This window comes from Mugil cephalus, chromosome 9 (genome assembly GCF_022458985.1).
Source record: "Mugil cephalus isolate CIBA_MC_2020 chromosome 9, CIBA_Mcephalus_1.1, whole genome shotgun sequence".
Classification (NCBI taxonomy): Eukaryota; Metazoa; Chordata; class Actinopteri; order Mugiliformes; family Mugilidae; genus Mugil; species Mugil cephalus.
In genome coordinates, this window is record NC_061778.1 from 22,607,830 (window position 1) to 22,620,945 (window position 13,116).

Sequence of the window (13,116 nt, forward strand, 5' to 3'; positions counted from 1 at the left end):
CAACTCAGCAATTAGCAAAGTTTGGTGTCAAATCAACTTCTTACACAAGAGAAGAAAGTAAGTTGATTCAGGGACAAAGGCACTTTGCAAATCTGACTTTAAAGCCTTGGAATGAGCACATGCATTCTGAGTTTTTATAAGCCTCTTTCAAACAGCCAGAATTTGGCCTGGTCACAATGCATTTTTCTCCTCACCCACCAGTCCTCCTCCTCCTCCTCCTCCTCCTCCTCCTCCTCCTCCCTCCTCACATCTCTCCCTCTCTTCTCAAAAGCTAATGGTTTCCCGGCCAAATGGAGTAAGGTTATTGACGTTCAGAATTCAGTGCATGCCTGAGAGTTTGACGTCACCGGGCCGGTTCTGTCTTAGAAACTGAGCTAGGCTCCTTAAAAGCCCATCCAGACTTAAGTTTCCGAAGTGCAGACTAATCATTTAACCAAATAAGGCCTCAGTCTGTGCTACTGTGCTTACCAATTGGTCAAGGATTGAATTGTTCAATTGTTGAAGGTGTTGTGTTAGGGTTTCTTTTTTAAAGCATCACAACACATGCGTTTTCAGATGGAAGCCCATTGAACACTGTAATTGTACTCCTTGCAGGCAACTTTTGTTCCCCACGTTATGTTAAGGCATGTTTTCGTCAGCTGCATAACATGTAACAGAATATATGTGGAGGGATGAGGAAGGCGGTGGATTTGGGTGTGAGGGAGGGGTGAAGGCAGTTGAGAGTGCGAAGGTGGAAGTAGGCGGTCCTGGTGACTTGGTTAATGTGGGGCTGTAGTGAAAGTGTGGAATCCAGAATAATACCAAGGCCCTTGACCTCGGGGAAGGCTGAAATTGGGGAGTTGGTGAGGGGTAGTGGGATTTGGAAAGGGTAGATATTGTGCCAACCAGGAGGATTTCGGTCTAGTCACTGTTTAATTTTAGGAAGTTGAGTGTGAACCAGAGCTGGAGTTCCTTTAAACAGTCACGGTGGGACATGAGGGGGGGGGGAGTGAGGTGGGTTTGGAGGAGAGGTATAATTGGGTGTCTTCGGCATAGCAGTGAAAGCTGATTCTCTGAGGATGTGGCCAAGGGGAAGGATGTAAATACGGAAAAGGAGGAGTCCTAGGACAAGCCTTGGGGAACACCGGGTGTGACAGGAAAGGGTTGGGAGCAGTGGGAGTTGACCTTGATGTAGTGGACGCGGCCGTAGAAGTATGACTTGAACCAGAGGAGAAGTGTGTCAGTGATGCCAATGGCGGAGAGTCTGTTGATGAGGATTGAGTGGCAAATTGTATCAAAGGCCGCAGTTAGGTCGAGGAGGATGGGGATGGACAGGAAACCGGAATCAGCAGCAGTCAGGGAGTCATGAGTAATTTTAAGTAGAGCTGTGGAGAGAAGAACTCAATGAAATCTATGTTTACGACCTTAATACATATTGTTGTATGTCACACAAAGGAAGCTGCAGGGGGTTTCCTGTGCGTTACAAAAGCCACTATCTTTTTCACAGTACTACTTCACTGTGTGTTGTAAGATATGACAGTGTAGCCTATTCAGTATAAAACCAATGCAATCTTTTTCCATGTATAACTTTAGACAATGAAATTCACCAGCAAATTGTTGATGTGCAGCCTCCTGTGTCAGTAACACAGCTTCTTGTCTCATGCATGTAACAGACATTAGCTGAACAGTAGCTTTCAAGTCATGATGAAGAGCTGTGCTTCATATGTAACAACAAATGCAGGATGTTTGTTTTTTTGAGGGGCATATGTTCCCTACATTTACATTTACCCTATTATGGCATATGGAACATATGGAACATGAAAAAGGATACTATGTTCCCTAGCTCTGTAGGGCACTTAGTGAGAACTTGGAAAAACTGCTTTCCTCAGGGTTTAAGGTTAGGTCAGGGTGTGATAAGCTCTACTTCAATATGAGTCCACGGGCTATTCAGTATTCAATGAATACAAACGTAAGATTTTTTCATTGTGATGGCTTCTGTTGTCAAATCACTCAAAAATTTTTTGAAGTCCATTTGCAATACGCCCATTCAATAAACAGTCTGAATATTTTATTACTTCAGTGCGTGTGTGTGACCATCACTGGCCCTCCCTGGGAACCACCTTGTTGATCTTTATTGAGTGGAGTGACCTTGTGTGGCAGGGAGGGCAGTGCTGCTCCTCAGTGAATAGAGGGGGAGAACAAAGGACAGAGAGGATGTGGAAGGAAGGACAGTGGAGGTCTTGTTGATGTGATCCAGCACAAGCTGGCAGATGACACCACACGTGCATGTGGGCCATCCCTAAATATGAGTGGGACCATTACCAGGGCCCAGAGTTGGGTCAGGGGACCAGGCCCCCGAGAACCACCACCCCAGTGCGGGGCGAATGGGTACCAAGACTAGAGAACCACCATAGCCACGGGGGGCGCCACACCCCGGCCGAACCAAGGAAAGGCAACTGGACTAATCGTGCCAGTTTGTGATGGGTTACAACCACAGAGTGTCTTATTTAAACCTCAACTCCCCACCAGTCCTTTAAAACTGAAGAAGCTACTCAGAAGAGTGGCGAAACATCTTCAAGATGTCCAGGTCTTTAACATTTTTGGACATTTTTGTGACTTGTGAAACAGAATAACAAAATTCTGGTTTCATTACGTTTCTGCCTGTTTAACACTATCTTGCCAAAACATTAGGTACGCCTGTGTAACAGTCCCCCTTCATGGCTATTCTATTGTTCGGTTTATGTAGAAACCGCATCAGATTATTTAGAGGAGGTTTTAGTCTAGCCTGCGGACTAAACTGGGGTTGTCAAAGTAATAGAAACATGTGTTGGTACACCATTGTAAAGTTCAATAGTACTACAAACCACAGCCTTCAAAATGAAAACACAGCTGAATCAACAGCCCTCTGTTATTTTAAACAATTGTTGAATAGCTTCATGAAGATAATATAATAATATAATTAGCCGCAGGACTGTTTTATTAGAATGCATTCATTATTGCGACTGTACCCATTGAACTAGCAGTTTGCTCCAATTGTTTAACTTGTGGTGGCAAGTGCAAAGTTGGCACGCCCCATTAGTCAGGGTGGACACAATAATGAGATTCAGATGCACGTCAAAGATTTTTTTACCTTTAATGTTCTACCTCTCAAGCTCATGGCATGAGTGCATAGTTACCAAAAACACACACACAAACCTCAAAAAGGGTTTTGAGGAAATGTTTTTCTGAAATGTTTCATGTTGTCTTCGCCTCAGGTTGAATGACGCACCAGTGAGAGGCTATGAGGAGGATGTGGGAAACAAGACCACCATGAGATTCTTCTACCCTGAGTCAGCCTCCTACAACCCTGCACTGCACAATGAGCCCAGCACTCTTATGGTCCTGGTGCCTTTCAAGCAGCAAGATCTACGGTGGCTCAAAGAGATCCTCTATAATGAGAAGAGGGTACAGGATATGTGTGAGAATACACTCTCTCACACAGACGCACACACACATCTATCCCTCTCTCTGCTTCACATAAACGCACTCTGTTTCTCTTTAGACTCTCTTACCAGTCACCCATATCAGGAACAAATACTTAAAAGGTTCGACTCCAGTGATGCCAGTGCCCTTCAGAGTTAAATGTAGTTTCCATCGCAGACATTCTTCACTCTCTTGCTCCCGGCACCTCCGGCTTCGAACCGCTAATAGTTGCAGGGTCATTACCCGCTAATTTGCACATCGATTTAGTTGCCTCCAGAAGCGCGAGAGTCATAGGTTAAATTGCAGCTACGTTTGCGTAAATGAACTCTTTCTTCTGACCACAAATAGCAATACTTTCCTCTCTTTCTGTCCTTTTTTTTTCATAGTTTTTCAGTTTTGAGACAACCTGCGTCTGTTCATGTGTCTATTCCAGGTCAGGAAAGGCTTTTGGAAGCCCCCTCCACAGATCTGGTTGGGTGACTTCAGTAAAATCAGAGTGCTGGACCCCCACTTTTTGCACCACACTGCAGAGAGACTCCTGCAGATCCCTCTGCACCCCAAGAGTAAACAGGTGAGTAGTCGCTTAAACTTAACTGCTTTGAGTATTGAGAATCTCCATCGCAAGTTTCCCATGAAAACCTTTGTGTTCACCATCTTGAGCACCTCCCCCTCCTCCTCATTTTGCAGTGCACTACTTTCACATGAACGTTATCAAGGCAGGATGGCACGTCCTGATTAGACGCTGCTCCTCTAACGAGCTCTGTGATAAACAGTTTATTGGAAGAGGCACGTCTGTTGAAATGTTGTAGGGGAAATGCTGAAGGCCAGTAGCAATTCTGTGGATCTGGTTTCTGCACAATAAAGATTAGCTTCTGCTTGCTATTCTGGCGTCTCGTTACAGGATAAGTGTGTCATGTCACTGGGAAATAACTGGCTTTTGAGGGTAAGCCAAAATGTTGTGTAAATTTCAGCCAGATGCTGTTTGTAGGACAGTTCCCAGTATTCCTTCTCAGCAAAACTGATTATAGCCGTCTTCTCTGGAAAAACGTTCCACATTATGACCTTCCCGTTAGTTTTCCCTCGATCCCGAGGCTTAGTTGATCATCAATGAGCGTATTTTGCAACTTTTGGCTCAGTGAGTCAAACTTAAGGATAAACCAATCCCATCATCAGAAACCCAAAGAGGAAAAGTGGATACATACACCAAAACCAGCTCAGGGGAGAGCAGCGATTGTGCAATGTGTGAACGTGACGCAGGGCAATTGTTTTGCAGATCAGAGTTTTGAACACTGTGGGATTTCACTTGGACTGCAGCTCGTGCAACAGTGAAGTATTTATTGGCCCACTGCATCCCATCTGCTGAGTGGAGCTTGTTGTGTGTTCAGTGGGGATGGTTCCCTGACGTGGGCCCTGGGCCAAGTGTAGTTTTGGTTTTTTGCTTGTTTCGCTCTCCTGGTTCCTCTTTGTTGAAAGAGTGTTACCCTGTCGGGTCGCAGCACAAACAGGTTGCTGCGTGTGCGCAGGCGGCGATCTTACAGGCAATCAACGGGCTCGCTCCAGTGGGCTCTCTTTAGAGGCTGGAGGGAGAGGAAGGTGATCAGAAGGAGGGAGAAGATGTTCTCAGTTGTGTTGTGTTTCTGTGCTTATATTTCCCCCCTCTGTTAATGACCCTGCCAATAAGGGCAGGACACCATCAGCAGATGCACTCATAGAGTTCATTCTCTCACACATGTAACCACTTCCTCCTCCCCCACCCTGGAAATGTCGACATTTATTTTTTTCTCAAAGTGCACGATGAAAAAAGAAATGCCCCCGCGCATCCCCCACCCACCCACGCACACACACACCCACCCACCCACGTGCACACACACACACACACACTTCTGTAAGCCAGAAGAATAGAGACAAAAGAGAGTGCAGTTGCAGAAGTGAAAGGACATTTGTTCTTTTTTCACACCACAGTTGACTTGTACACCTTTACACGTCTTTTGCCAAACTGCGCTTGGCCCAAGGTCTCGTAGGCTACAAACCTGGCACAGCGCTCATAACTTGCTCAGATTTTAGAGCGAAGCGGGTTGTTATTCTAACATGTCCTCATACATAATTAAAAGCTTCGGAGAGGCCATTGTTCGGGTACAGATGGTATCAACGGCAACAATGTTTGCAGCCGGGGCTGGCTTCCTCCATGGCTGTCATCTGAAAAATCAATGAAGTCAAAGTCATTTATATGCACCTTTTATCTGAAACTGAATTCAAACGTTAACACGATATGAAAGTTTGATCAAAGTCAAATGTTTTGCGCAATCGATAATTTCTCAAGCTCGAGAAAATATTGGTAGTAAACACTGCCATGTAGACCAGTGATTATATGGAAAGCAAAAAAGGAGAGGAATATGAGGAGGCTCTTTGAGAAGTACCCTGTGTCTTTGAAAGGGGTGGGGAGAGTTTCTTGTTTCTCGAGGTCATGTGGAAATGATTCTTCTCTTTTGCCTCTGTGAACATGGATAATCATTCACAGAGTCATGCTTGGAAGTAGCAAACAACACAGTGAAACCTCTGTGCACGGAGAGAGCCAGCCGGGGACAACACAACAAACGCGTCTCATCTCATTAAATCTCACATTAGTTTTCGTGCCTGCTTTTCCATAAACAAGCAGAAAGTAGTGGGGGCTGATAATGTTCTGTTCTGCGTGATTGTGTGAATGTTTGGTGTGTGAATTTTCTGCTTGCAGCGAAGGCTGTTCACACATGGCAAAAACTGCAGGTATGTGTGTTTTACGTCTGTTTTTGGGATAATCTCTTATTGTTTTGTGCAGGGTTGAGTTCCCCAGCTGGAAATAAACTGTGTGGAGTTAGACAGTGTGCTTATTAGAGAGGTAACCCACCAGGATGTCTTGTGATTAAAAACTACAGTCTCTTTTAGATTTAGATTTAGTTAGCTGGGACATGTCATGAGGGGAGTTTTTAATGAAACCTTGGGTTCTGGCTTCATGTAATCTCATGTAAAACCTCCATTTACAGAGCTAATAATACATATTTAACCCTCATCTTGGAGGTGGTGCCGTTCTACTGGTTCTACTGAATGCTGATCTGACAGGGACATATTTTTGCAGAGACTTGTTTTTGCTTGGTTTTTGTGGTGATTATTGTCAAACAAAAGCATCAGTTAATCTCAGTAGTTAGCAAAAGTCATGGATGTTTTTGAGCTAAACTCAAGAGTCAGCTGGATGGGTAACGTTTGAGGCATAAACCCTAAAACCAGCTGTAATGCTCAGGCAGGCTCAGACTGTTCAACTTGTGGGTGATTTGTGCTTTCGGTTTATTGGGTTTGAAGGAGTTTTATGAAGTAGTGTTGTCCCCTTAAAACCTAATGCATTCAAATAGTGCATTCAAGATATGTTTTGATGCATTCAAAGCAGCGACAGTTGAGACGTGGTGGGTAACAAGGCGAAAGTGATGGGAAACGGCACATGGTAAAGATGTTAACCATCAGGCCGTGTAGGGGTGGAGCTAATTAATTCAATTCCTCTGTCTTGTTTTCGATTCATGTAGACTATTCTAGCTGGAGCTTTAGTGACTACATTTTGGTAAAACTCTCTTTGGCAAAACTGATTACTCATGATTAAACTAAATGAGTGGAAATGAAACAGTTTGAACAAAAAGTTAAACTTTAACAAATATGGGTATAGTAGATGTGGGGTTTGATCTCAGTTTGCTTGCTTGCCAGACCTCTCTGTTTTGTGCCATCCAGTCACCGATCCCCATAAAACAATTAAAAGGACTGTCAACAAATCTCAGATTTTGTAGATGAAGCAGAAAGCTGTTGGTCGCACACTAACATATACCCGTCCCTGGCTCTCCCTTTTCCTCTCACTAAACTCCCGCCAAAGTAAACCCTTCCATTTAGGCCGTGTAATTTGAGGTTGTCAAACACCATCTGCTGAAGTGAAGGAGATGTTGTCATATCTTTCTCAGGCGTGCCGCTGCACTTTGTCTCCGTTTCATGTGCAATCAAGGCTTGAAGTCAAGGCGAGCCAGTACTCACGTACGCTCTGAAACATCAAGGGCAAAATACGCAACGCTGCTTGTCCTTGGCATCAAAAGAGCTTCACTTCACGAGTGAGCTTGTTGAAAACAGACAATCTACAGGACGACGCTTGCAAGTGTGCGGTATTTTTTCTCTCTGAAGCGTCCAAGGCCTTTGAGTGCTGCTAGGAAGAGGCAGGCTGAGACGGCGAGAGAAGGTGCCACTGCGTTGTGGGAATTAAATGCAGCGAGAAGCCCGCGTCGTGCAAAGCACACGCATTTTCGTGAGCGACTGACTCTTCAGGAAATGAGCGCTTCAGAATGTTGATGTGCGCCTTTTTTGTCACGTGACTGGGATGCTCCGGAAATGCTGCACATTCCGCAACATTGAGGTGGTTTTGGTACGTGATGCACATGAGGTAACACAGGGAGGTCGTTAGACTCAATTATGCACCACAGCTGTGTTGCTCAACTGCACATGAAGGTCAGCTGCAGCAATCTTTGTTTCTCTCTACTACCATCTAGTGGTCGATTTAGATAAATTCATTCACTTTTCAATCTCTAGCTTTCACTACGCCACCGATGCAGCTTTTTCATGTGAATGCTCATATACACTTATATATGACTCACCAACTGTACTGTCTGCATTCGCATGGTAGAACTGCTTTCATTTAACGTCTCACCACGCTCATGCACTTGCTTACTCTCATTGTATGTTTCCATTCTTTCAGGTGGAGAGAGACATGCCACTAGGAGCAATGTAGAGATTGTAGTATATAATCACAGGACATCCTGGGGGGCTACTCCTCTAATAAGCACGCTATGAAACTCCCACAGCTTTATTTACAGCTGGAGACCTTAACCTTCTGTAGTCTGACACAAACAAACAAAATAGATTATCCTAAAAATAGCACTACAGTACATATTTCTGCGGTTATTAGGCTTACCACGTGTGATCAGCCTTTGCTGAAAACAGAAAAACCACACACAGAATATCATCTGCCCCTACTGCCTTCTTCTTATTGCAGTTTGATCCAAGCGCTGCACGCACAGCTTGTGTGGAGAATCATTGCCGTAGTCTGTCATTACTTGTTGTTTGTTCCAGAATCCAGTGCATCCTACCACGGGCACCCTGGCTATCTTTGTTGCTCTCAACTACTGTGATGTGGTCCACGTTGCTGGATTTGGATACCCTAGCATAAAGAGCCACAGGCAGCCTATACATTACTATGGTTACGACACCATGAGGTCTATGAAGGTGGGTACAAATGTTCCAAATGCAGTTTGTGTCTGAACATGCACGTTGGCATTAAATTCTCTGAATACTGATGCTCCCTGTTCTCTCTGTTTTTTTTTTTTTTTTTTCAGAATTCTTACCACGACCTCAATCACGAGGCAGAAGCCTTAAAGAGACTGGAGGAATCGGGGGCCATTTTTTACCTGCACCCGCACTCATGATGCTTTTCGAGTTCAGTTTCATCCCAAAAAGTAACTGAATGCCAAATGTTTTTTTTAATTTGGTTTTGGTTTTGATCACGAGACCAAAATCAGAGATTAATGTGCCTTCTGTGGTGGGATATGGGACAGTTTGCTGGTTTATTAATTCATGACTTGATGACACGACAGTCGCACTCACAGCACTGTTGAACTTTTACCTCCCTGGCACTTTATATTCTGTAAAACAGAAAAAAAAAATGAACAGCGACTCTCAACAGGCTGTGCTTTGCTAGTGTAGCCTTTGGTGTATTTGCTGGGAATTTTGCAAAATTTTCTGTACTTTTGCAGCTTTTGAACTTTTAGAACTTCACGGGAGACGAACTATGAATGTGCTGACACAGTGGTCTCTTTGTGAGAAAATCCAGCAAACAAGTTACATCTGATTGCGTTCGATCTCGGATAATTCCTGGCTTTGATTGTATTCCATTTTTTACGTCCTTGTGATAGCGTGGGCTTATTGCTCCCGCACTGTAGAAATCAAACATTTCAAATTACAGAAATTTCAGAGCCACGGATTTCATGTATATCAATGAGACTGAAAATGAATAAGCCTACTTTAATTCTCTATAAAGTACACTCACCAGGGTTTGAGATTCATTTTCCATTTGCACACAATGTATTCTTCTCAACTCTGTTTTACACTACAGAGTGTGTGACTTTATGGGGATTCACTTTCAATATACATTTAAGTTTAAAAGTAAGAAGAATGTATTGTTCGCAAACTTAAAAAAATGGTAACTTTAGATATCTTGGACTGGAAATACATCCTGTATTTTGCTCGTTTAATTTATTGAATTGTTTGTGGGTTTTTTTAGATACAAATGATACCACTGGATATTTTGTGATGTACAGAATGAAATACATTTTTTTCTTTAATTAAAATGTGACCAAAAAGGACTTCAAAATGATGAGATTGTGATTTAACTTATTTATTTCCATATAAGCGATTGAATGTTTCTGCCGCTTGGAAGTGGCTGGTGGTTAGCACTGTGGCATGGGAGCTAGAAAGTTTTCTCTGGGTGATCTGGCTTGCTCCCACATTCCAAAGACATTCTCGTTGGGTTAATTGATGATTCTAATTTTAGGTGTGCATGTGAGCATGAGTGGCTGTTTGTCTCTCTACGCTAACACTGTGATAGACTGGTAACCCGTCCAGGGTGTACACCGCTACAGGATAACTGGTATTAGTCGACGGAATGGATGGTGGATGGAAATAAATGCGCTTGCAGTGAGTTTGAGACTGGGTGGCGCAGTGATGCAGTAGCTAGCACCGTCGCAGCAAGGATGTTTGAGCCCATTTGTCGATTGGAGACGTTCTGTGCTTCCATGTGCTCCCTGTAGATGTATGAGTTGTCTCCTGGTGTTCTCTTACATTCCATTGATTCCAGGGAGGGAAGGGTGGATGGGTGGATGGAGTTTGACATGAATTTTAGTATCACTATTCGCCACTAGATGGCAGAGAGCTTCTATTGCATGCATAATGTACAGTTTGCAATCTACTGCACTGCACATGGTGCAGTCATGCAGCAGCCCCGTCTTAAAGTGCCTGGCAGTAACGGTAACAATGGAACCAGCACTTGTACATGTGCTACAGAACATTTGCAGTCTATACATCTGGAAAGTCATGAAATTGCACAGGGCCAATAACTGAGAATGACAAACACACATTGCTCCTAGGGACATGTTAATGATGGTTTCTGCTCTCTGTGTACACGGCACTCTGTCCGTGTTGACGTGAACGGAGTTGGGCCCCTGGCATATGTAAACTAAGCTTGCTCACACTGTGGTACCAAATCTGCTGTGACAGGGCCCGACTCATCAGCTCAGATCAGAGTAACGGGAGACATTTGTTGCACGTTCAGTCAAACGAATGCACAGTCAAATGTGTAAAACGCTTTTAATAGAAGCAGCTTATTTGGCGTAACACATTTCTTATATTCTGGTGCACGCGTGCGTTACGTTACTGGGCTAAAATCTCAAGGAAATGTAAAATAACTTGAGTTGTGATGCAGACATTTCCTCAAGGTCGGACAGTAAGGATGGTGCCGTTAAGCACGATGTATTGTGCCAGTGTACCAGCTGAATCCACCACACGGCTACGGAGGGATCTTTTTACTACCACGGACTTATGCCGCCGTCGTAAAGCCCAGCTGTAGGTTGTGTTTATCCCTCCGTCTGTTTTGCCTGCATGTTCCCCATAAGGAGGGCAATCCCTTGTGCAGCATGTGAGAGTTCTCATACATGCAGTTCACTACAGCGGTTCGTTGTTACCTGATCTGGTTGCACCTCAACCCGACGACGAGCAACCCACCCTTTCCAGCCCAATGAGAGCCACCATTATGTCAGGCAAGGGTATTGTCTCTCACTGTAAAATCACCCATTGTCACCTCCTTCCTCATTTGCTCAAAAAAGTTCAAGTGTCGCATACATTTTTTTGACATGCTTGCACACCTGCTTCGGCCACACATGCGTTTGATCAGCCTCCAGCATTTTACACATTTTGCACATTGCACAACTGGACATTTAATGAAATTATTTGGACGCTTCATGTGCAATGTGTTTACTCATTAAATATGGGACACCCCGTCATGTCACGCCCAGTGACGTGTTCACTTCCCTTCCCACATTGTTTTTGACATGCTTGCACACTTGCTTCGGCCACACATGTGTTTGATCAGCCTCCAGCATTTTTACACATTTTGCACATTTTGCACAACTGGACATTTAATGAAATTATTTGGACGCTTCATGTGAAATGTGTTGACTCATTAAATATGGGACACCCCGTCATGTCACGCCCAGTGACATGTTCACTTCCCTTACATGGCACGGTGTTACATAATTGGGTTTATCTGAATCTGCGGGCTGTTTATATGACAACTGCAAATCAGGCCACACTTTTTCAGGAGCATCTATTGTACTGTAAGCACACCTTTGAACCCCCTCCCTCCTCAAGTCCACAGCGTGTTTCAGCGTGCCACAGCTCTGTGTTGTGCAGTTAACCGCAGCATCTTACACTACAGTTACTTTATATATTTTTAGCCAGCGAAGCTCCGGTGTGAATCAGACTCTTAGCGCTGTTGCTGATTACGTTGTGCTGCATCAACCGAACCCCAAGAGAGCCCATTTGCGCATGTTATGGTGACCTAATGAGCCTAAAAGCTACACTAAACAAAAAGATTCATTTGAAATGCATAGCTTTGACCCCCACAGCACACTATGACCCCCGAATGCATTGGCTCGGATATTACAATGCAGCAATTTCACAGAAAAGAAACAAAAAAACAAAACACATGGTGCGTGATGATTGCTGTGCCACTGTGTAAGCGCAGTCTCATGCAGGCAGAAGCTCTGACAGTGCGATTGTTATTACAGTACATCTCATTACACCATCTGCTCTCTGCACAGAGCTCTCAGCCCGCCAGTGCCACATCTTAATTTAAAGCTCATGATCCTCCGAAAGATCGCAGGAGAATTTTGCATACTCTGATCTGACACAGCAGTAGTGCATCTAATAAGTTTATAACAGCAGAAAAATATATTAAAACTGAGTAATGAAATCAAATCTTGGCTATTACTTGTATGCCGGTGAGCGACAATTTCATTTTATGTGCCACGAGCCACAGAAAGTCATCGCTGGTTCCGACTGGCTTCGCGTGTGTTGTCTTGTTTGATTCATTGATGACGTCAGATGTGTAGTAATCTGATGGAAACCCCCGAGGCCTCCCTTTTCTTTAGGATTGTTGAAAAAACAACAACTACAGAACACCAAATTTGTCTCTACAGTGTCTGTGTAAGGAGGGCCAATGGACAGTATGTGTGGGAAGAGGTAGAAGAGGTACAGTATGTAGCCGGCTACCTAGGGAGAGGGCATCTGGCTTGGCTCTCTGATAACACCCCCACAGCCCAGAGAGCCGCCGTGAGTCAGGTGCTCAAGCAAACACAACACTACCATGGGAACCGGGAGCAAGGAAATAAGAAGAGTGAGGCAGAAGAAAGAGGGAGAGAGGGAGAGAGGGAGGAAAAAAAAAGATAAGCAGCTTTTCTCTAGTGTGAGTTGTGCTTGTTCTGCTTTTTCCCGCATAAAGCCCCATTTCTGACTCTCATGTGGGTACTGCCTCCATGTCATGTGGGGTTTTCGGTATGATTTCCA

The 13,116-nt window shown here is 44.2% G+C and overlaps 1 protein-coding gene across 3 annotated transcripts in view; it reads left to right on the plus strand.

Annotated features, from left to right (window-relative positions):
- Positions 1 to 9,868, plus strand: part of st3gal4 (ST3 beta-galactoside alpha-2,3-sialyltransferase 4) — a 29,613-nt gene extending 19,745 nt beyond the window's left edge. For all 3 annotated transcript variants that reach the window (XM_047594013.1, XM_047594011.1, XM_047594012.1), the window contains 4 exons: positions 3,234 to 3,423; positions 3,875 to 4,012; positions 8,572 to 8,724; positions 8,835 to 9,868. In XM_047594013.1, the coding sequence (XP_047449969.1) occupies positions 3,234 to 3,423; positions 3,875 to 4,012; positions 8,572 to 8,724; positions 8,835 to 8,924 (571 nt within the window). In that variant the 3' untranslated portion in view covers positions 8,925 to 9,868. The remainder of the gene's footprint in view (positions 1 to 3,233; positions 3,424 to 3,874; positions 4,013 to 8,571; positions 8,725 to 8,834) is intronic.
- Positions 9,869 to 13,116: the final 3,248 nt, after the last annotated feature.